At 41.9% G+C, this 24,277-nt stretch overlaps 2 protein-coding genes across 2 annotated transcripts in view; both read right to left on the reverse strand.

Moving 5' to 3' along the window:
• Window positions 1-1,898: 1,898 nt before the first annotated feature.
• LOC132897642 (unconventional myosin-XV-like) lies at window positions 1,899-16,453 on the reverse strand. The gene is made up of 14 exons (XM_060938876.1): window positions 16,436-16,453; window positions 16,267-16,339; window positions 16,093-16,169; window positions 15,915-15,991; window positions 14,624-14,754; window positions 13,669-13,763; window positions 13,215-13,292; window positions 12,977-13,073; window positions 12,570-12,718; window positions 8,906-9,030; window positions 8,652-8,785; window positions 4,743-4,876; window positions 4,490-4,627; window positions 1,899-1,970 (listed from the first exon to the last, which is right to left on the reverse strand). The coding sequence occupies exons 1-14, from the start codon at window positions 16,451-16,453 to the stop codon at window positions 1,899-1,901; spliced, it is 1,398 nt and encodes a 465-aa protein (XP_060794859.1).
• Window positions 16,454-21,957: 5,504 nt separating this feature from the next.
• The window catches only part of myo15b (myosin XVB), a 75,717-nt gene continuing 73,397 nt past the window's right edge, over window positions 21,958-24,277 (reverse strand). The window contains exons 50-51 of the mRNA XM_060938877.1: window positions 22,429-22,540; window positions 21,958-22,277 (exon numbers count right to left, since the gene is read on the reverse strand). Of these exons, the coding sequence (XP_060794860.1) occupies window positions 21,958-22,277; window positions 22,429-22,540 (432 nt within the window). The remainder of the gene's footprint in view (window positions 22,278-22,428; window positions 22,541-24,277) is intronic.

Raw genomic sequence — 24,277 nt, forward strand, 5'->3', positions numbered from 1 at the left:
GGATGGAGGATTTTGCACTACTAGTATGTGGGTTCGAACAGAACATGCTGCTGTTTTTGTTTTATTAACTTTAAGAAGAATAACAACTTTATAAGGGTTTGAAAAAAGGAGGATGGTGTGTTTGTCACTGGAATGATGTAAATAATGATAGGAACTACATTGTCTTGCAGACATTCCATGTTAAATGCAACTATAAATGGATAAAAAGACATGCCATTCTTTAATAAATAATAAAATTGCTCAGGTTGACAAATGGTTGGATGAGGAATGAAAGGAATAACACTGCTTTATTGGAAAACAATCAGCTATAGGGTGGTAACTACAGTACCCTACACTATAAGTCATACCATATCACTTCATCATTGATTATTTATATGATTGATATTGTGTCTGTATATACAGTACATGACAATATCAGGTCACTTTTTCAAAATCATGAAATTCAGCACAACTATATGTTTTTAGATTTATACAGCACAAAGATGAAAAAAACATTAAGGGTATTATATGTATATATATTTATTTGTCATAACTGAAGACTTAAATAGACATATTGAGGCTAAATATTTTCATTCGGTTCTAATAATAAAATTTTAGTGCTGTCAAAAATGTCACGTTATTAATGCGTTAACTTGACTCAATTTTAACGGCGATAATTTTTTTATCACGAGATTAACGCTCTGTGACATGATGTAGGTTTTTCATAAGCTTTTGAAACTGCCAGGAACTTGGAACAGAGACTTTGCTTAGAAAAACGATAGCAGCTAGACTGTAATGCCACGCCCCGCACAGCCAGAGTCCTCTGCCCTCCCCCTCCAAAGAACCAGCGCGGGCAGGGTGCGCTAGTAGAGATGGGATTTATGGCTCTTTGATGGGATCCGCATCTTTGTGATCCGTTCTTTGAAAAGAGCCGTTCAAAAGACTGGCTCATTTGGCTCTTTAAATATTTATTCAGTTTTAAGAAGACAGCGTCTAAAGAAGCCAGATCCCTCTGAACTGTAAACTCAATGCTATCCCAGAAATCCTTCCTGTAATATGCAAATTTGGCCTCCTCTGATTGGACAGCGCGACGCATCAACAGGCAGAAAGTGTAAAAGTACAAAATGTGTTAAGTGAGCTGAAACAGTAAAGATCAGATTCAATGCAATATTTATCAACGAACAACTTAAAGTTAATAATAGTGTACTTTATATTATAATCAAGCATGTCAAGCCTACCGGCACTGTGTAACCTGTCTCTCTGATTAGAGTTGTAAACTAACTCAAGCAGTAGATCACTTCACTCATGGTTCTCTTGCTAGCCCCTGTGCTCGGCTTAGGTTTCACTTTGCAGTGGCTGTGTCAAGACGTGTTATGCTTTGCAATAAAAGAAACATTGGTACAAAGCAAGCCCATTCACTTTTTTATGCTGAAAAGAGAATTACAATGGTTTTTCATGTGACAAAAATGTGCGATTAAATTGCGATTAATCGCGAGTTAACTATGACAGTCGCGACATTAATCGCGATTAAATATTTTAATCGCTTGACAGCACTATAAAATTTATAACATGGGGTGTACACTTGCCTTCATTATTCTTCAGTAAAACAAAAGAAAATAATCAAAAATAAACACATTTATATAAAACATTTGTGAGTCGAAAGAAATTTCAAAATTCAGTACAATTTAGAACTTTTAAAATTAGTGACTATGTTTTTAGGATAAAGGGAATAAATCAAACTAATCACAGGGAAAGATATAAGATTGTTATTCATAGAGAAACGAACTGTTGTGCAAATTCTGACAATATTTTATTTTTTTTTAAACTAAACATAAGTAATAACTTCTCAAATTCTTCATCAGCATTCATCCACGTGAGTAGACCATTTGCAGAATGGTGTGTCATGCTTCGTAAAAAGTTCATGTGCGATTCCTGCTAGGTGGTCTCAATAGATCCATGATTATAGCAATGATGTGGCAAAGCTCCCTTGCCTGAGTGGGTTGGAAAACAAAATATTCACAAAAATTAAGCATCTTTTTTAAACAAAAGTACACAGCATATTGCTGGGTTTCAGTCACATGACTTTTCTTAGCGGTTTTACCGGAAGTGAAATAGCTGGTGGTCTAAACGGCTGCTGTAGTGCAAACAACTAGCGATAACTTATCAGAGTATGCTCGTAATCTAGAAGCCACTGCTCGCTTTAGATATATTCAGAAAATTGCTATGTGCAGTGGAATCGACCTCTACAGTCTGGGAAAGAAGGATTTGTCATACGATCTCGAAAACTACCCTTCAGTCGAGTTTCCCGACATCTCGAACTATCTGGTGTTGCAGACGTCCTTCTACACCGCAAAACAGATGAAAGTGTGGAAGAGTATGGAGGCTTACAACTTTTTTGTATGTGGCTGGGTAAAGGACCTCGGTGTCAAGTCGCTGCTGAATGACTCCTGGATTGTTTTTGCTCGTGTAAGGATTTTTTGTTCACGTCTTTACAATGAAGCACTGCAAGTTGAAGTGTAAACAAACAATAGTTCGCTTGATTCTCACTTGTGTTGGCTCTTATCTCTCAGGTAAATCATTCACAAAGATAATCAGAAGCCCCTTTAAAGACCTGGATCTTAGTTAAACAAGACAGAGAAGTGATCACGGCACATTGTAACCAGTACTCGAGTTGAGGGGGGATGCCATCCCCCCTGGAATAAAAAATGGTCAAAATCATCCCCCCTCTAAAACGGGCATCCCCCCTCCCTTCCCTTGAGCAATTTTATCAATAAATGTGAACATTACTTCTATTTAACATTGGAATTAGAAATGCCATTCCACGTAGCTTTGCTGAAACTGAGCATACAATAAGCTACCGCGAGAGAGGGCACGCGCAAGCGAAGCATTTGAGGAGTTGGGGTTCCGTTATTTTTGATTTCATTCGGCGTCAGTGACAGCAGCGGATTGCAGCATCATGGCCAAGCGGAGTGGACAGCAAGACCTAAGCAAGTTCGGATTTAAGATCGCAAGAAAAAACATTTCAGGAGGTAAGTCAAGAGTTACGAATATCAGTCACACTTTCTGTGAGCCCACTATCATGCTGTAAAGTTACCGATATGTAGCCTAATTTGTAGGCCGCGGATAACAACACAGCTATTATAATGAATGTTAGTTTGGAGTCTAGCCAGCTATCGATAGCTTACTCAGGTTCATGTTAGCTTTGATTTCTTGTATAAGGCCATTAATTTAATCAGCCTGGACATTCGTTTGTTATTCTTCAGGCAACAAAAAGTGTTATTCAAGACAGGAAGGCTAAAATAAATGACACTAGGAGTTTTGAAGGCTTCATTGCCTCATTAGAGAGCCGGTCACAACATGTAAGGCTGATTTACAATTTACTGTTGCTTGTTTTAGCTTATTGGTTACCTACCTACCTCTGTATTTAACTCAATGTTCCCAATGTTCAGCTTTGAATAAAATTTCTATTGACTTGATATAAAAAGATTCAGTTGTTCATTTACATTGCCTGCTGAGATTTTAATAAATTATTTACCAAACGATTTAAAAGGAGCCTACCATGACTATGAAGTTACACTTCAAATTTGTCATCTGCATTTCACCCTAATATGGAGAATGTGGTAGGTATGTCAGCCAGGAGACTGACTAAATATGACACATGACATCCACACTGTGCAAGTTTTACAGTAAAATACCAGTGTATTATGTTTTTTACAACAATAAAAAGGGTACACAGTGTGTACTACACACTTTATCAGCATAAAATACTGTATGTCTGGTAAATGAACAAGGTCCACAGACCTACGTTGTGTGCAAACCCTCCTAAAAGCAAACCAGTTTCCCACCGACGGACCGACCGATGGGTCGACACGCGACTAAAAATTTCACCATCCCCCCGGTTTGATTTTACAACTCGACCACTGATTGTAACTGTATGGCTGGGTAAAAATTTTGTCGCGACCTTCATGCATATGGACTTTGTGAGGAGTGAGGAGTAAACAAAGAAACATCTGGGGACTTTAGCGCTTTGTGACTAAAAAAAAAAAAGTACCATAAAATAACTACACATAGCAAGGAAAGTACTTGGAAAACACTAAGGACATAGCTGAGAGGGAGATACAAACCTTTCACCAACTGATCACTGCAAACTCGAGCATGCTTCGACTCGGCTCCCTTCGATTTCAGTGAGAGGTTCAAAAGCCACCTTTCTCGACGTCTTTTTGTGAAATCCTGTGTTCATTTGCCCTTTTTTATTAGTTCACGGGGAACCCTGAAGAAACTTTTACCAGTTTCACGGTTTGATCGATTCGAACAACCTAAAACGATGTAAGCGTAAGGCATTTTTCATGTGAGCAATACAGCTTCTTCGTACAAACGCTTTGTCAACTGAACTTTGGTTGACCACCAGCTAAAGTTTTGAATAACTAATGAGATGGATGTGACATCACATGAAACCAAGCAATAGCAATCCATGCAGTATGCGTATTAGACTCTACTTTAGATTTTGTACCTGCTTCAGATAAATAGTGATGGTGTTAGGATGAGACGGGTTGCCAAAGTTGATCTCTACTGCTGGCACTTTTTCCTTCTTGGGAGTGATCGTGCGCAAGGACTGCACCTCTTCCATCGGAATCGTTAAGGCTGAAAACTACAAATTAAATCGGAACAAAAATTGCTGTCACGTTGGTACTATACTCATAAATAAGAGGTTTTGTTAGAGTAATCTAATTGCATAGCTGATGTCAGATTATTGGTATTTCTACCCGTGTTTGGGGATGAATAATGCCGATGTCTTCATGGTTGACTGCCACCACACAGGGTGATGGACAACCTTTGTGGCTGATTTTCTGAGCCATGAATATATTTGAGCCAAAGAGGTGCAGGGAACTGAGAGTCTCTGAGGAAATAAAAAAACAGAAAAGAATGTTCCTCAGTGCATCAAGACAGATACTGGTAATGAGTATCATTCTGATACTGTAATAAATGCTGTGGTACCGTCATCCAATGCCAAGTGGGACTATGTGACCTAACCCTAATCAACAGATAACATGAAATGACAGCAATCTGGACACATTAAATATTATTACTCACAATTAATAATGACAATCAAAGCAAAGCAAATTGCAAACAGTGCTCTGAAAATATCAAGAGGAGATCCTACAGCATCTTCCTACAATAAGGTATTTAAACGGTATCTTTAATAGAAAGCACAGACATTAAAATGAGCACAAGGTACCTTGAATTGTATGCACACAAACGTATTTGTGATAACGGAGCAGTGAAGAGAAGCTGTTGTGCATAAGAGCACTTCAATTCACCGAGCACTGAAACACATGCACTTCAGGTCCACGCTCTGACTGCGAGTCAGGGTCCAAATCATGGTACCTTGTGCTCATTTTTAATGACCACACTCAGGTTAGCTATGTGTCTTTGCATTCTTGGTTAAACATTCTGCTTAAACACTAGAACACCTTAAACATAAAAGCCAGCATGAGGAGCTAAGTTCTAAGAGCACATGCAACATAAACAGGCTAAATAAACAGTTTCATAATTCCCCTGATTGCTTAATGCTTACTCATTTCAGTATCAGTACCGATGAGTACCAAAAACATGTTCTCAAATTCATACCTGGTCTACAGATCAATCTTCTTGGATTTGCCAAGTAAAAATGCTTTACATGACTGGCAACTGAATGTAGATGAGCAAAATTAAACTAAGGTTGGTCATCTATCCATTATCTGTAGCCGCTTATTCTGTACAAGGTCGCAGGCAAGCTGGAGCCTATCCCAGTTGACTATGGGCGAAAGGCGGGGTACACCCTGGACAAGTCGCCAGGTCATCACAGGGCTGACACACAGAAACAAACAACCATTCACACTCACATTCACACCTACGGTCAGTTTAGAGCCACCAATTAGCCTAACCTGCATGTCTTTGGACTGTGGGGGAAACCGGAGCACCCGGAGGAAACCCACACAGACACAGGGAGAACATGCAAACTCCACACAGAAAGGCCCACACCAGCCACTGGGCTCGAACCCAGGACCTTCTTGCTGTGAGGCAACAGTGCTAACCACTACACCACCGTGCCACCCCTAAGGTTGGTCAAATTTTTACTTTTATACTTGGCCTATGCTGACATGCCAAGCTTCTATTAACTGTTATAATATAAACTGAACAGTATCTTGGCCCACAGACTGACACTATAACATACCGTGCCCTCCACAATTACTGGCACCCCTGTAAGAATTAGTAAAAAAGGGGTTAGGAAAAAAAAAATCCACCTTTTGATGAAGTCGCTTCATCTCACACTGAAAAAAATGAGAAAAATCCAACCTTTACTTGAAATAAATTTATTCAGAGAAAAACAAAGTTCTCATCAAGAAATAATTACTTTCAACCAAAACATGTCACTATTATTGGCACCCCGGAAATGATAGTGAACACAATGTAACTGAAGCATTTTCCCCATTTAATTTGTACAGTATTTTTGAGTTGATTGGAGTGTGTAGGAACTTTCAAGCTGTAATCCATGACTTCCTGATTAACTGGGGAACAAACATGAGGTGACACAGAGGCCAAATTCCTTTATCCTGTGTCTGAAATCACTCACTATTCACTGTATAGTGGACTATATAGTGAGTTTGCCATTTTTTAGTGCTGTCCGAATGTATAGTGAGAATTATTACACCCTATATAGTGCACTCAAAGAATCCCACAATGCATCATGAAAAGTAGTGTACAACCGATGGTCACTAACCAAGCAATATATCCCATCATGCATTGTGGTCGCACTGAAAAAAAAAAAAGTGTGTTGGGGTGAATGGACAGAGGAAGAAACACATTATAAACAGACATTCAAGTACAATTAAAAACAGTAAGAGAATAGAAAATAAGCTGCAATAGAATAAAACAGATAAAATACAAGAATAAAAGTTACAGTGCAGAGCAAGGAATTAATCAAAAGCCACAAATTTGATTTAATAAAAGGCAAAGAAAGAAAGAAAATATTCAGCCTTGATTTAAAAGAACTGAAAGATGCAGCAGACACAAAGTACTTTGTATTTATTAATGTGGAAAATACGCTCAGTATAATATGGATTTATCACAAAAATACATGCATGTACTTATTATTTTGAAAACCCACCAGCCGACTGATCCGGCACGTTTTAATTGTGCGACAGTAATGATGTAAATAGTGGCACGGCGGAGTAGTGTCTGAAAGTGTTTTTACGTTTTACCGATGAGCTCACTATATAGTAATTCCCTATATAGTGAGTAAGGAGTAGTGAATGAATGAGTGATTTCAGATACAATATTAGTCATTCATCAACATTTTGGAAAGATAAGAGAGAACACACAAACCAAATGACGGAGAAGTGTGTTGATCTTCATAAGTCAGGGAATGGTTAAGAAAAAAAAAGCTACTCGCCTGAAAATGTCCATTTCTAGTGTTAATAAAAAAGTGGACACCAACTGGAACTGTTACAAACGTGTGGAAGAGGACCATCCATCCATCCATCCATCCATTATCTGTAATCACTTATCCTGTGCAGGGTCGCAGGCAAGCTGGAGTCTATCCCAGCTGACTATGGGCGAGAGGCGGGGTACACCCTGGACAAGTCACCAGATCATTGCAGGGCTAACACATCGAGACAAACAACCATTCACACTCACGGTCAATTTAAAACCACCACTTAGCCTAACCTGCATGTGGGGGACTGTGGGGGAAACCAGAGCAAACCCATGCAGACACGGGGAGAACATGCAAACTCTACACAGAAAGGCCCTCATTGGCCACTGGGCTCAAACCCAGAACCTTCTTGCTATGAGGCGACAGTGCTAACCACTACACCACCGTGCCGCCCCGAAGAGAATCCCACCCATCCATTATCTGTAGCCGCTTATCCTGTACAGGGTTGCGGGCAAGCTGGAGCCTATCCCAGCTGACTACGGGCGAAAGGCAGGGTACACCCTGGACAAGTCGCCAGGTCATCGCAGGGCTGACACATAGACACAGACAACCATTCACACTCACATTCACACCTACGGTCAATTTAGAGCCACCAGTTAACCTAACCTGCATGTCTTTGGAAAGTGGGGGAAACTGGAGAACCTGGTGGAAACCCACACAGACACGGGGAGAACATGCAAATTCCCTGAAGAGGACCCATCTCATCTCATTATCTCTAGCCGCTTTATCCTGTTCTACAGGGTCGCAGGCAAGCTGAAGCCTATCCCAGCTGACTACGGACGAAAGGCGGGGTACACCCTGGACAAGTCGCCAGGTCATCACAGGGCTGACACATAGACACAGACAACCATTCACACTCACATTCACACCTACGGTCAATTTAGAGCCACCAGTTAACCTAACCTGCATGTCTTTGGAAAGTGGGGGAAACTGGAGAACCTGGTGGAAACCCACACAGACACGGGGAGAACATACAAACTCCCTGAAGAGGACCCAATTAAATTTAAATTTTATTTAATTAAAAGTTGGATTTTTCTCATTTTTTTCAGTGTGAGATGAAGTGACTTCACCAAAAGGTGGATTTTTTCTACCCCCCCCCCCCCCCTTTTTAAACTAATCTTTTTTTAAAAGGGGGGGGGAATAATCACAGAGGGCACTGCAAATATGCAAAAGATGTGATTAATAAAAGATGACTCACTGATGAAATGTATTTTAGCATCAACAGGGTTGATATTTGCACTGAGAGAAAGTTGTCTCAGTGCAGCACTGTGCAGATTTTGGTCATTGGCACTGATCCCATCCAGAAGAGGCACATACTGCTTGAGCTCTTGCCTAAATGGGTTTAAAAAAACTCATACAAGTGTACAATACAGGATTTAAAGAAGTTCATGAAGTTTTTACTCTTGAGACATACTGCTTTAGTCAGTACGCAATACTGTCTTTGTGACTTACGGTGTAGGCTGTTGATTGAATCCCAGAGCGAGGTGCTGAAGCACAGCCAACTCTGCCACCTGCTGGTGAAGTGTGGAACTGTTCCCAGGCAGGAGGATTTTCCCATTCAGATAATCAGCCAGGATCTAAGAGAAAAACCAGCTCAGTGATCTGTCTTCATGACATCACGTTACTGCAAGGTTTCACTTTTAAGCACAATTTAAAGTTTGTATCCCCTTGTTTTTATGTGTAAGAAAATGAAAAAGAAGCCAATTATTAGCGGAGCCCCATAGGCATACATGAAGAAACCCATCGAGTTGTTTTCTGATGGTTTCGGTCCTGTGCATGCCACCATACCAGTGTCAGTCATACACACCGCCTAGTGGCCAGTGTTAGTAATTGCCAGTCATACACACCACCTAGTGGCCAGTGTTAATAATTACAGTCATAAACACCGCCTAGTGGCCAGTGTTAATAATTACAGTCATAAACACCGCCTAGTGGCCAGTGTTAGTAATTGCCACTCATACACACCGCCTAGTGGCCAGTGTTAGTAATTGCCAGTCATACACACCGCCTAGTGGCCAGTGTTAGTAATTGCCAGTCATACACACCGCCTAGTGGCCAGTGTTAATAATTACAGTCATAAACACCGCCTAGTGGCCAGTGTTAATAATTACAGTCATAAACACCGCCTAGTGGCCAGTGTTAGTAATTGCCAGTCATAAACACCGCCTAGTGGCCAGTGTTAGTAATTGCCAGTCATACACACCGCCTAGTGGCCAGTGTTAGTAATTGCCAGTCATACACACCGCCTAGTGGCCAGAAAAGAAATAAAACAAAAGAGGTTGGCTATGATATAAGAAAATTATATAACCTAGAAACAGATGGGAGCTCCGCTTTTAGGCAGTGCCTAAATATTATATATCCATCCATCTTCTACCGCTTAACCGGATCCGGGTCGTGGGGGTAGCAGCCTAAGCAGAGCAGCCCAGACTTCCCTCTCCCTGGCCACCTCCCCCAGCTCTTCCAGGGGAATACCGAGGCGTTCTCAGGCCAGCCGAGAGATGAAATCTCTCCAGCATGTTCTGGGTCTGCCCTGGGGTCTCCTCCCGGTAGGGCATGCCCAGAAAACTTCCCTTGGAAGGCGTCCAGGGGGCATCCTAACAAAGTGCCCAAACCACCTCAACTGACTCCTTTCGATGTGGAGGAGCAGCGGTTCTACTCCGAGTCTCTCCCGAATGATCAAGCTCCTCACCCTGTCTCTAAGGGAGAGCCCAGCCACCCTGCGGAGAAAACTCATTTCTACCGCTTGTATCCACGATCTCATTCTTTCGGTCACTACCCATAGCTCATGACCATAGGTGAGAGTGGGAACGTAGCTGGACCAGTAAATTGAGAGCTTTGCCTTTTGGCTCAGCTCTCTCTTTACCACAACAGAACAGTTTCGCGTCCGCATCACTGCTGATGCTGCCCCGATTCTTCTGTCTAACTCCCACTCCCCCTTACCCTCACTCATGAACAAAACCCTGAGATACTTAAACTCCTCCACTTTGGGTAGCAACTCCCCCCTGACCTGGAGTAGGATATATATATATATATATATATATATATATATATATATATATATATATAAACAAGAGAAATCTTTGCCTCTCCATCTCTCAGAGCTCCCTCTCAAGTTTCCTCTAATTTCTCTCGGGTTCTTCTCTCTCCCATTCCCTCTCTCACTCTCTCTCTCTCTCTCCTCCCTCTTCCTTTCTCACTCCTGCTCCCTGGAATTCTCGATGGGTCAGACGGTGATTAATTTTCTATCACAGTAGCTCTCACGGTAGTTCAGTAGTATTAAGTATTTTTGGAAGGAGTCATGGGTGTCAGTGCCTTGTAACAGTCAGCAAGTTTTCTGCCATTCATCAAGTTTTTTGTAGTTTCTTTGTTAAAATGACTTTTTTTGTTGTTTTATTAACTTCAAGAAAGAGACAAAAATATATATAGAGAGAATTATTATTATTTTTTTTATAGCTGTTATAACGTAAGTGATAATAGGACCCAACTTGTTTCACGGACATTCCACAAAATTAAACATCATTATAAAAGATAAATTTTAACATGCTTTTTTTATTAATTAAAAATTGTTAGTGCTTGCAAAGGGCTGTCATATGAAAATAACCCAATTTGGGATGGTAACTAACCCCATTTCATGCTTTTCTTGTGAAAAGCAGGGTGTATCTCCATTCATTATTTAATTTATTTGAACTTGCTTCATTAAGGTGTTTAATGCCGTACTACGTATATACTGTATTGTAAGTCAAATCTTATTTCTGACTTATTCATGAAAAGTTGAATCAGGCTCAACCTCTTGAGCATTTTACTGATTGCGGCTGATGGGAACTAAAACAGAATTTATTGAACTGAAAATAGGTAAAAAAAAAAAAAAGATATCAATCTCTCTAAGGATGCTTTAAACCAGAACGAAAATATGTAAGAAATGTGAACACAAAGATACTCAGAAAGAGTAAAAGAAAAAGAGAGCAATTGCCCTTAAAATTTTCACATTTTATTTGGTAAATTTTCACATTTGATTTGGTAAATTTTCACATTTTAAGTCATGTATAATTGTTTGGTCTCATAATTTGTTTTACATTATGTATTTTATAGTCGGGCGGCACGGTGGTGTAGTGGTTAGCGCTGTCGCCTCACAGCAAGAAGGTCCTGGGTTCGAGCCCCGGGGCCGGCGAGGGCCTTTCTGTGTGGAGTTTGCATGTTCTCCCCGTGTCCGCGTGGGTTTCCTCCGGGTGCTCCGGTTTCCCCCACAGTCCAAAGACATGCAGGTTAGGTTAACTGACTCTAAATTGACCGTAGGTGTGAATGTGAGTGTGAATGGTTGTCTGTGTCTATGTGTCAGCCCTGTGATGACCTGGTGACTTGTCCAGGGTGTACCCCGCCTTTCGCCCGTAGTCAGCTGGGATAGGCTCCAGCTTGCCTGCGACCCTGTAGAAGGATAAAGCGGCTAGAGATAATGAGATGAGATGAGATTTTATAGTTTACTGTTTTACATCTGTTACTTTTTAGTGTTTGGTTTTATGTTTTAATTGTTATCATCACAGGGCGGCACGGTGGTGTAGTGGTTAGTGCTGTCGCCTCACAGCAAGAAGGTCCTGGGTTCGAGCCCCAGGGCCGGCGAGGGCCTTTCTGTGTGGAGTTTGCATGTTCTCCCCGTGTCCGCGTGGGTTTTCTCCGGGTGCTCCGGTTTCCCCCACAGTCCAAAGACATGCAGGTTAGGTTAACTGGTGACTCTAAATTGACCGTAGGTGTGAATGTGAGTGTGAATGGTTGTCTGTGTCTATGTGTCAGCCCTGTGATGACCTGGCGACTTGTCCAGGGTGTACCCCGCCTTTCGCCCGTAGTCAGCTGGGATAGGCTCCAGCTTGCCTGCGACCCTGTAGAAGGATAAAGCGGCTAGAGATAATGAATGAATGAATGTTATCATCACTGTAATTGGACCTGCAGGGTCTGTTGATGATAAATTAATAAATGAAATAAAAGCTAGTACCATAATTGTTCACTTCTTTGAACTTTCTTGTTGGTTTTAGTTAGGAAGTAGGGTGTGCAAACTTTTGACTTAAAGAGTTCCACAGAAAAAATAAATGATATACAGTCATTGTGACTGAGAATGTGACAATACCAGATGGTAATGAAACTCGATGTAGAGATCATTCTCAAAATGCAGAGGATATTTCCAGAGAAGACGATGGAATGAGAGCGAGATTGAGCCATCATCCAGCAGGAAGTCCAACACATACTCATCTGGGTGAATGGGACGCACTTGTTCATCTAAAAGGAGGAGACGTGGTGTGAGTTAACAGCAACAGAAGACAAGGGATACGATTGGAAGAAAGAATGAAACACAAGATTGCTTTCATGGAACGTTTTCACACAGAGAGATGAAGTTCTGGATTGCGGGATCTGTGTACTTCTTATCTGGAGAGTGAGTTTAGGGTCAGTGTGGTCATGTAATACACTGTGTGACTACACGTAAATGTGCATGAGAGAAAAATATGCAGAGGGAGTTTGAGAAGCGGCTGTATTTACCCTGATGGCGGGTGGCAAAGATGGAAAATTCGTTCACCTCAGCTGGATTACTCATACCCATCTCTGTGCAAATGTCTATCACGACCTCATTCGCCACCTGAATGTACACACACACACACACACACACAAAACCCACACATGAACTTTTTATTTACCCCTTGTATCATAGCTGCTTTGAATGGCACTTTTTATTAGTGGGTGTTATAATCTCAAAGTTTAAAGCAAAGAGATTGCATACGTTGAAGTTGCAGACTTTGCATGGGAACTCCACTCCACCTGGGAGCAGGATGGGCAACCGCCGAGTGTTCCGACCTGCCTACATACATGAAATACAGACACACAGGCATCAATCATCCTTGTCTTTGCATTACCATGAGGTATTATGCACATTAATTTGACCTTTAGGTGTTAGTTAAGAGAAATTCATCTTAACCATAATCTAAAAACAGTCAGTATAATCATGAAAACTGTCTCTCTATACTCGTCTTTATTCATAGCCATTTTTACTGGTGATGAGGATTTAGAAAGTAAATAAAGCATTTTCAGTGTTTTGGTGAAATTTATTTATCTTTTCTTAAAACAGAGGTGGCAAAATTTGAAAATGTGCCACAGCAACATCCAATAGGTTTTTCTCAGACCGCTTCAGATATAAGAAGCGGACATGACAATATGCTTAGATAATTATAACTTACCAAAATGGCTTCCATCTCCAAATGAGAAGGAATATTTCTGCGTCCTCCATAGGTGAGTGAATGTTTGAGATTGTTCTCACACGCATGAGCCTTCTCTAAACACACACACACAGAGTACATTGATGCAAGAAACATGATCATGGCCACCACTGGTTCCAACCATAACTCATCTCAAGCAGATAATAATGTACTATTTCCATTCCATTTTGGCAGATCACTACAGTGATATGGCTACTCTGACGGCTTCAGCTATCAAAGTTTCTAGGAAACATTACAGTAGTGGTTTCCCATTGCCTTCTACTGGACTATTATAGAGGTTTTCTCCTCTCAACCATTCACACTCATTCACACCTATGGACAATTTAGAGTCACCAATTAGCCTAACCTGCATGTCTTTGGGGGAAACCAGAGCACCCGGAGGAAACCCACGCAGACAGGGGGAGAACATGCAAACTCCACAGATAGGCCCCTGCCAACTGCTGGACTTGATCCCAGAACCTTCTTGCTGTGAGGCAATGGGGCTAACCAGTACACCACCGTGCCGCCTAATGTCTCATCTCATCTCATATCCTGTTCTACAGGGTCGCAGGCAAGCTGGAGCCTATCCCAGCTGACCACGGGCGAAAGGCGGGGTACACCCTGGACAAGTCGCCAGGTCATCACAGGGCTGACACATAGACACAGACAACCATTCACACTCACATTCACACCTATGGTCAATTTAGAGTCACCAGTTAACCTAACCTGCATGTCTTTGGACTGTGGGGGAAACCAGAGCACCTGGAGGAAACCCATGTGGACATGGGGAGAACATGCAAACTCCGCACAGAAAGGCCCTCGCCGGCCACGGGGCTCGAACCCGGAACTTCTTGCTGTGAGGCGACAGCGCTAACCACTACACCACCGTGCCGCCCATCTGCATGATTAACCAAGCTGTCTGAAATGAGCACTGTACCTTGGTAAGGGTGGTTGGAGTCCTGACTGCAGCTCTGGAGATGTCGCATCATATATGGCAGTAATGTCGAGGAACAGGGGAAGAAGCCAGTGATGAGTTTTAGCAGAAGCCAGCCACGTGCACAGCTCTCTCTGCGTAGATCCAGAACAAAAGTGATTTACCTGATCTACGTTTACTTACTTTCTGTTCTTATTTTGAAAGCTTGACACTGAGTGTTAGCACAAACTCTGGAGAGGGAGGAATTGTTATGTAAAAAAAACCCCAGAAATGACACAAACTCTGAACTTGCTATGATGTTATATTACGGTCAATATGGAGGACAATGGTTGGATTTATCTTTATTGTTTTTGCTTTGGTGTGTTATGATCTTAGTACAATTTTAGGATTCAGATCTTTTTTTTTGTAAGTCAGTCAAGTCAAAGTCCCTTCCACACCAGAATCTAGTCTTCCCAGGCAGTCTCCTGTCCCAGTACTAACCAGCTCTTTAAGGCGTATGGGTGTGGCACCGATCTCCATTTCGGTAGCCCTTGGCCTCTCGCCTATACAGCTAGGGTTACAGTGGGGGGCTGGTCCTCTGGTAATCGTGAGAATTTGACTTCCCCACTCGCATCTGGATTACAGCGTGCCTTGCCAGACGGTAGTAGGTACCATTTTTATGATGGTCTTTGGTATGACCCAACCGCAAATAGAACTTGCGATCTCCTGGTTGAGAGGTGGACATGCTAACCACTAAGCCAATTTGCGGTCTTCTTTTTTTTTGTAAGTTTATCACTAAAGGCTAAAGAACATACCAAATACAATCCCACTTTTGTGAAAAACTATGCTAACACATTAGAAAAACAATCACTCCATTCTGCCTCTATTATAAAACATCCTTTAGTCACTGTTTGTCAGTTAAATCATCTTCTTTCAGCTGCTCCCATACACTCAAGGTCACCACAGCGGATTTGTTCCGCATATTGATTTGGCATAGATTTTACACCAGATGCCCTTCCTGATGCAACCCTCCCCAGTCTATCTGGGCTTGGAACCAGCACTAAGTATGCACTGTCTTGTACAACCCCAGTAGCTGGGCATTTTACCAAACCTGCATGTCTTTGAACTGTGGGAGGAAACCAGAGCATGCAGACATGGAGAAAACATGCAAAATCCACACAGAAAGGCCCCCATTGGCCATGAGGTTCAAACCCAGAACCTTCTTGCTGTGAGGCGACAGCGCTAACCACTACACCACCGTGCCGCCCCGATACAGAACATATATATATATATATGTGCACACACTTTCACTTACTTGCGTGGATTGTTGGAGGTCTGTTTGATGATCTGGCAGTAGAGCTCATCCCGGAGAAACTCCTTCTCTTTCCCAAGCTGAGTAATCACATCGCACGGTCAGTGGAGGAACGATACACATTTTCTGACCTTGGAATTCTCTAGTATGCACATACTGAATGATACAAAAGAATAAATACCTGTATAATAAAATAGGCACACTTTTCTTCTGTCTGGTCCTTCCTTAAGGGCTGGTCAGTCATGAACTGCATCACATCTGCACACAAGGAAGCAGAAGTAGAAATGTGATTTCAGCTGAGAAACCTACATAGGTAAGGATATTCGTTTGTGTGTGTGTCTGTGTGTAAGCTTACATATGAAAGACTGAACACCCAGAACACTGAGCTCTTTGTCTGAAAACAGGATCAGAGACTCATTGATAGGCTCCTGTGAGAGAAAATGACAGTAAATGCTTGAGCACAATGTTATAGCATAACAATAAGCATTCATATATTGTTAAATGTGCATGAAAGCCATACATACTGCTGTGTAGTGCACCATCAGTTCAAGTTCTCTAACTCCATTGGGTTGGCCTCTCTCATTTGGCCTAAGAATTGGGGAGAAGTTTTAAAATCATTATTCATGTTTTAAGAATGTAGCCCTTGTGATATAAGTTTCAGTTTTATACTTCAGTATGAAATTGTTTGTCTAAGACTATCCATCCATCCATAGCTCTTACACGCTACCCTAAAAGGTAATTCAAAACAAAAGTCCTTAGAAGATGCCTTTAGTTGAAAGCCTTATAAGACACCAAGCTTCTCTTTCAAATAGGCATGTAACAATATATTATGCAATGATAATTCACGATCCTTTCGCCCGTAGTCAGCTGGGATAGGCTCCAGCTTGCCTGCGACCCTGTAGAAGGATAAAGCGGCTAGAGATAATGAGATGAGATGAGATGAGATAATTCACGATACAAATTTATGATGATTTGAATCCATCCATTATCCGGAACCGCCTATCCTGTGCAGGGTTGCGGGCAAGCTGGAGCCTATCCCAGCTGACTATGGACAGGTCGCCAGGTCATCACAGGGCTGACACACAGAGACAAACAACCATTCACACTCACACCTACGGTCAATTTAGAGCTACCAATTAACCTAACCAGCATGTCTTTGGACTATGGGGGAAACCAGAGCACCCGGAGGAAACCCACGCAGACACAGGGAGAACATGCAAACTCCACACAGAAAAGCCCCTGTCAGCCACTGGGCTCAAATTCAGAACTTTCTTGCTGTGAGGCAACAGTGTTAACCACTACACCACTATGCCACCCTTGTCTAATGCCGCTTTTCCACTACAAACGCGGCTGAGCCGTGCCGTGCTGAGTCGAGCTGAGCGGGGCTGTTGGAGTTGCATTTCGACTACAACCGCGCTGAACCGTGCTGGCTGGAAGTGGGTGGACACATTGGGTGGAGTTAGCGAAAGTGGGTGGACGTCACGTGATGTCGTTAAGCAGCGCAAACAGTGACATCAGTGACAGTGGCGGAACAAGTCAGAGCCGGGCCGGGGGCGGGGCAAATGACCGGGCCCTTTATTAAAGCTTATCATAACATCATTTTAGGCTACAAAATGTCCGCAACTGCGGTGTTTATCAATTTCAACACTACCGGGTGCAACTATGTTATTTAGTACATCAAGTCCTTCAAACGAACATGTAACTCGGAAACAAAAAACATTAGGATACTGTACATGGCTCATAATAAAACATCAATAGCCTATACTGCGCACATTATTTGAAGGGCATACGAATGAGCGCTCAGAGGTTGCAACGGTGACAGGAAGAGTCAGAAATAAAAGGAGGGCGGTGCAAACCTCACTGAATGCACTGTGTTTACCAATTTCAACACTACGGGGTGCAACTATGTTATTTTGTACATTAAGTCCTTCAAACGAACATGTCACTCAGAAACAAAAAAACATTCGGCGACATACTGTACATGGCTCATAATAAAACATCAATAGCCTACTGCGCGCATTATTTGAAGGGCATACGACGAGCCTTGCGCTCCGCGAACTCGTCCACGATGCTCTGTATGTCACTGATTCAGTGAGCTTTTCAGCGGTAGTCTCACGACCCGAATAGTAAACAATAAACATGGAGGACATGGAGTCGTTAGTGTTGCTGGTCTTGGTGCTGTGGCTTGTTGTCACCGACAACACGGACAGATACTGGCAAGAGCGTATAGATGAGGCGAGGCGGCGCATAAGGCTTCAGAAATTCTCGTAATTCGTAATTCTTCTCCTTCCGGGTTTGCGGTGTTTACAGATCCCAGCGCGCTCGCGGGGCGTGTGTGGGCATGTGAGGACACTCCTCCTCACCAATCAGTGCACAGGGGAGTGTCTGCTCATGCCCCCAACCTCAGTCAGCACGGTTTGGCTCGCTTCAGCCCCACTCCAAAACGGTGCGAGTTTTAGGGGCTAAGCAGGGCTGAAACGAGCTGAGTCGTGCTGGTTTTTGGTAGTCGAAACGCAAGCCGTGTCGGGCTGAAGTGAGCTGAAGCGAGCTGAAGTGAGCTGAAAAAGGGTAGTGGAAAAGGGCCATAAGACTACTGATGAAAAAAAAAAGTCATCCTATACAGATATTGTGAAGCTTTCTGCAACCCTGATTCCAAAAACGTTGGAATAAAAATGGAATGCAATTATTTCCAAATCCTTTTTGACCTACATTCAACTAAACACAAAAAAATGTTTATTAGTTTGAACATTAAATATCTTGTCTTTGTGTTGTATTCTATTGAATGGAGGTCAAAAAGGATTTGCAAATCATTGCATTCTGTATTTATTTACGTTTTGCACAGCATCCCAACTTTTTTGGAACTGGGGCTGTATTAAGGAGATGTTTATTTAACATTTATGGAAGGAGTTTTGAGTATTAGAGAATTGTGAAGGGCAGTAAGGTTTCCACCCCAGGAGAATCTTCAGGACAAAGGACTTAGCATTTTTCTGGTTTCCTGGTAACATGACAAGATGTGTGTGTGTGTGGTTTTTTTCCTGCTCTATAACATAAGATGATCTTATTTAACAGATGTTCCAAACATTAACTGTAATCTGTAATTATAGACACATAAAAAGCATGTTGGCCTAGTGGTTAGCATGTCTGCCTCTTGATCGGGAGATCATGAATTCTACTCATGGTTGGGTCATACCAAAGACCATCATAAAAATGGTACCTACTGCTGTCTGACAAGGCATGCTGCAATACAGATGTGAGTGGGGAGTCAAACTTTTGTGGTTACCAGAGGACTAGCACCCCCACTGGAACCCTAGCTGTATAGGCGAGAGGCTGAGGGCTACGGAAATGGAGATTGGCGCCGCCCGACTGCATGGCGCGGAAAGGATTTTAGACTTTTAGAAAATGCATGTCATTGACTGAATAGATTTTAAAATTGTCATTGTTAGCCACCAAAACACTTCAGGACCTGCTTTTACAGGAAAATAACCAACTCTAGGGTATCAACAGTAATTTCACTTCACATCACATTGTTGATTATGTTTCTACAAGGGCTGTTTCACAATTGTGGTTGTCTTTTTGAATAACACCAACTAACTCCTGCAACTAGGTCCAGTTTATATGCTGGAGTTTCTTAGATCTTATTTTACAGGGAGACGCCACCCTACCTACAGCAGTAATGTCTCTTATAAGTTCTTTTAAATATGTTTGTCAGAGTCAAATGCGGGGTAAGTTTAGACCTTGTGGTAATTTTATTTAATTCTACTTTAAATTTCACACTTAGTAGATTTTACAGGTTAAATTCAGAATAGCATTTTTTTAGCATTAATTAGCTTTTACTTTGGGATGTACACAGTATTTTCCTTCACAATAGAAAGATATTTAAGTGGAAGTTACATTTTTTTGTAAACTAAGTGCCTCTGACAGGATCATTTATTGTCCATCAAATTGTCCATCCATTATTTATTGTCCATCAAAAATGTCCTCTCTGGAAATCACTCACCATATGATGAGGTTGTAAATAATTTTTTAAGAAAATATTTGTTTCTTTTGAAGCAGAATACTCTGTTGTTGCACAGGAAAAAAACAGGACCTGAAACAGATGTGAGACATGTTTGCAGCAGAGCTTCACGTGGTCGAAATATGTGTTCATTAAAAAGTGTCCTCTTTGGAACACCACAAGGACTGTCACCACTTCAGTTATTATTACAATTACCACCGGGTACAAACCTCGCTGCACAGGACTTGAAAATTTGTACATAAAGCATATACGCAGAGCCATGGCCTCACTTTCGTTTATAAATGCCTTGAGACCTCACGAATGGCACAGGAATAGTTTTAAGCGTTAACAATAAATCTAATATAGTAATTTTTGTGATTAAAGTGATTCATATAGGTAGCGGTCTGAGTGAATGACCTTGACGTCTGTAACGTCACAGCAGGAAGTCTATCGATCTCATTGCTATTTCCGCTATACTAAAACACAGAGCTGACTGCAACTCCGATCCTCCATTTTGAGCTAATTTATTGCCATGCCACGTAGATGTGTTGCTGGCCAGTGCAGCAACACGACAGAAGGTGGATTTACGTTGCAGTCATGGTCCAAGAATGTTCAAACTGCAAAGATTTGGATGCATTTTGCGAGAAGTTCACGGGCACATTGCGTGCCTATGAAGTGGTCTCTCCTCTGCTCTGCACATTTTATTGAAGACTCGTATGAGACCTCTGATCTGTTGAGGAGCGCTGGCTATAAGCCCGTATTGAAAGAGGGTGCAGTACCAACAATTAAAGAAAAAGAAAACAAGAAAAGGAAAGTATTTATTTTATTTTATTTATTTATTTTTTTTAAAAGGAAAGTTTAGTTGCATCAGTTCTCCCGGAGTGTGAGCTGAGGGTTGTTACTAAAACCTGGGATGGAACGGGACGTGACATATCGCTCGGGCAGTGACCTCCCCGCGGTTGTTGCTAAAACTGGTTCCGTCCCGTTCCGTCCCGGGTTTTAGTAATTGCCTGAGCCGAACATTAATGGCGGAGTACTCAGTATGAAGAAAACAGAGAATGAGTGGAGCAGCTGTCTGATTTCTAAACTGGATATTGCTGCCATCTCACCCTTACGTGGAAGAAGCAAATGAACGGAGAACTGAATCAACAACTGAAAGTCAGATTGTTTCAAAACAATTGGCCACAAGATCGGCCTTCAAGAGGCGAGAATACAGACAGGTAAGGTCCGCCTCTTATTTGGATATAAAACAACAAAAACAACACGTTGTTTACCTGCATTTAGATTAATACATGTAGCTTGTATTGTGTGTTTAAGTTAGCGGTATGAGATTATTTAATTTGCTTTAGAATGTGATTGTCTCAGTTCATCTGATTATTTAATTAGCCTTTTACGTTTTATCAGTGAAAATGCATGCATGTACATGTATGTTGCATAAGTTATAACTCCTGTCCTGTTTTAATGAGAGTCAACCCACAATCACTGAAGTCAAATCAGTCTTAGTTGAGCAAGTCGGTAACGGTATTTCTTACTTTCACCGTAAATTTTTTATTTATATGACTTTGGTCTATAGTTGTCAAAGGCCTCGGCCTTAAAACCGGTTACTGCTGTGACGTCACGCACTCAGGGCTGGCTCAGTGGGGCAGCTCGAATGCCAACTTTGCGGTCGATTTTAACTCACAAAAATATATATATTTTTTAAATTCCCATTTATGCAGCATACAAGAGTCAAGGATGGAGATACTATCCACTCAGAAATTTATTTAAAAATAAAGGTTCTGCACATCTGCTTTAAAATCACATCCATTTCAACAGTTTTTCACTTTGTATCCCTTCCTCTTGTAGACTACGCCCAGTGTATGACCTGTAGCTCTGAAATTCTGTGCAGTTAATTTCTCTCTCAAAAGGTCATTTTTGGCAGCAGAGAAACACAAAAATCAGCTTTGATTTTTTGACTATTGTGGACCCCTGATTGTGAAACAGCCCACAAAGTGCAGTATCTTTACTCAGGCAACTGCAGTATCTAGAAAAACAGCAGCCAGTAAGCGAAGTTTAAAATATTAACCTCAGAACAGCCTCTCTGAAGTACTTCCTGGCAAACTCAGCCATGTGGGACAGTCGGGGGTCTATATCTGAGCCGTAGACTGACCCCACCTCAACACTGTGCTCACTGGCTATTGACTCCACGCTTCTGCTGTTGAGGGCCGAGCGTCCACCAGGGGCCACCAGGGAGGTATGAGAGTTCCTCATGCTTTTTCTCTTCTCAATCTGTCGGTCCATGGACATGCTGTGGTAGTCTGGAGGTGCAGAAGGCTGAGTGATATCAGCTGGGAAAAGACCAGATCGGCCTCCAGTTGAGCCAAACTTCCATCCTGCAGAGATGACAAACTAATTAAGCACAGACGGATTTCTGCAGTTCAAATGCAAGACCATACAATAAATGCAATAATAACAGTACTCTTCTTTCTGTGGACTTGATCACTGTAATGATGACATTCATCTCTAAGGAATTAGAGAACTCACCATCCTGAAGGCCATCCATTTGCAGCAGTTTGATGACATCACCTTTCTGGAAGCTAAGCAGGCTCTTATCATCTGTCACAAAGCTGTTCAGAGCAACAACATACTCTGAACCCTGAAGAGAGACAAATGAAGCATGATTTATAACAAGCATTTAGCTGAGTTTATACCACAGCCATGCTGAATACTCAGTTTCAATTGGTCTGAAGGTGTTGATTAATTTTCTATAACAGTATTTCCAGCTACAAGACAAATCACAAGTCTATGTTAATGAACTCATTACCTCGCCTGCGACAGAGTAAGCAGGGCAAGGTATTGTAATCAGTGCGGTTTGTTACTTGCGAAAATTGGAGATTTTTGCAAGTATGTTGATTTGTCCGTTTGTTTGTTTGTTTGTTTGTTTGTTGGTGCTCTAGCATCGTCATTTCTTGACCAATCTTCACCAAAATGCACAGGACAACTCACTAGGGTTACACAAAGACATCATTAGTTTTTGGTGGGTCAAGGTCAAAGGTCAAGACCACCAAGGTCAAATCTTGTAAAAACACCTAATCAGCCATAACTTCCATTTCTTTGTGATTTTTGTAAGTAACATGCTCTGCACGACTTTTCATCTGTGTGTCTGTCTGTTAACAATCTAGTGTCTAGATGGTTGCGTTGATTGACTTCAAAATTTTCAGGGTAGGTGGGCAATGGTCTGTAGATTACTTGATTACATTTTGGGGGTAATCGGATCAAGGTGAAGGCCAAGGTCACCGGAAAGGTCAACCTTTCGGTCAAAATAACATATTTTCTGTTATAACTCAAAAAGGGTTGCCGAAAGATTTACTATTATGAGCATACAGGAACTCCTATATGGCCTTTCATTTGGCACCATGTTCTTTGACCTTGAGTGACTCAAGGTCACAGATTTTCAGAGGGCTGTAACTTGAAAACAGTTGATGGTAGACAGATATTTACCATTGTCAACTTATAGGAAGTGCCATATGGGCTTTCATTTGACACCATGATCTTTGACCTTGAAAGATCAAATTGAAGGTCATGGGTTTTCAAAGGGCTATAACTTTACAATGGTTCATGATAGCCAGATGTTTACCGTTATCAACATATAATCAGCCCCATATGGGCTTTGAGTTGCTGCCATGACCTTTGACCTTGAATGACTTTGAAATGTCAAACTCAAGGTCATGGATTTTCATGACACCTTGATGATTGAGAAATATTACCATTATCAACATATAGGTACAAAATAAGTGCTGCCGGGCGAGATTTGTTTTGCCTGGTAACACTTGTTCTTATATGTTTTTCTCATCTCATCTCATTATCTCTAGCCGCTTTATCCTGTTCTACAGGGTCGCAGGCAAGCGTATCCCAGCTGACTACGGGCGAAAGGCGGGGTACACCCTGGACAAGTCGCCAGGTCATCACAGGGCTGACACATAGACACAGACAACCATTCACACTCACATTCACACCTACGGTCAATTTAGAGTCACCAGTTAACCTAACCTGCATGCCTTTGGACTGTGGGGGAAACCGGAGCACCTGGAGGAAACCCACATGGAGAACATGCAAATTCCGCACAAAAAGGCCCTTGCCGGCCACAGGGCTCGAACCCGGACCTTCTTGGTGTGAGGTGACAGCGCTAACCACTACACCACCGTGCCACCCCACCTTATATGTTTTTATATCACAAATTAAACTGGGACTTTTATAGTGGGTGCTCAAGAGAAACAGATTCAAAAACGCATGCCACAGTGAAGTCTTCTGTAAGGATAAATTTATTAATAAATTTTTAAAGCAGTCTCAGTTGTCAGCACTTTGTATCAGTCAGAGGTAAGGCTCTTCCCTT

Source organism: Neoarius graeffei, chromosome 14 (assembly GCF_027579695.1).
Source record: "Neoarius graeffei isolate fNeoGra1 chromosome 14, fNeoGra1.pri, whole genome shotgun sequence".
Lineage (NCBI taxonomy): Eukaryota > Metazoa > Chordata > Actinopteri > Siluriformes > Ariidae > Neoarius > Neoarius graeffei.

Bases quoted from the DNA above. Each gene is read 5' to 3' on its own strand.
- LOC132897642 (XM_060938876.1), bottom strand. The intron at 16,170-16,266 runs GTAAGCTTACAC...CCTTGTGTGCAG, and splicing joins GGGTGTTCAGTCTTTCATAT to ATGTGATGCAGTTCATGACT. The intron at 14,755-15,914 runs GTAAGTGAAAGT...GGATCTACGCAG, and splicing joins ACCTCCAACAATCCACGCAA to AGAGAGCTGTGCACGTGGCT.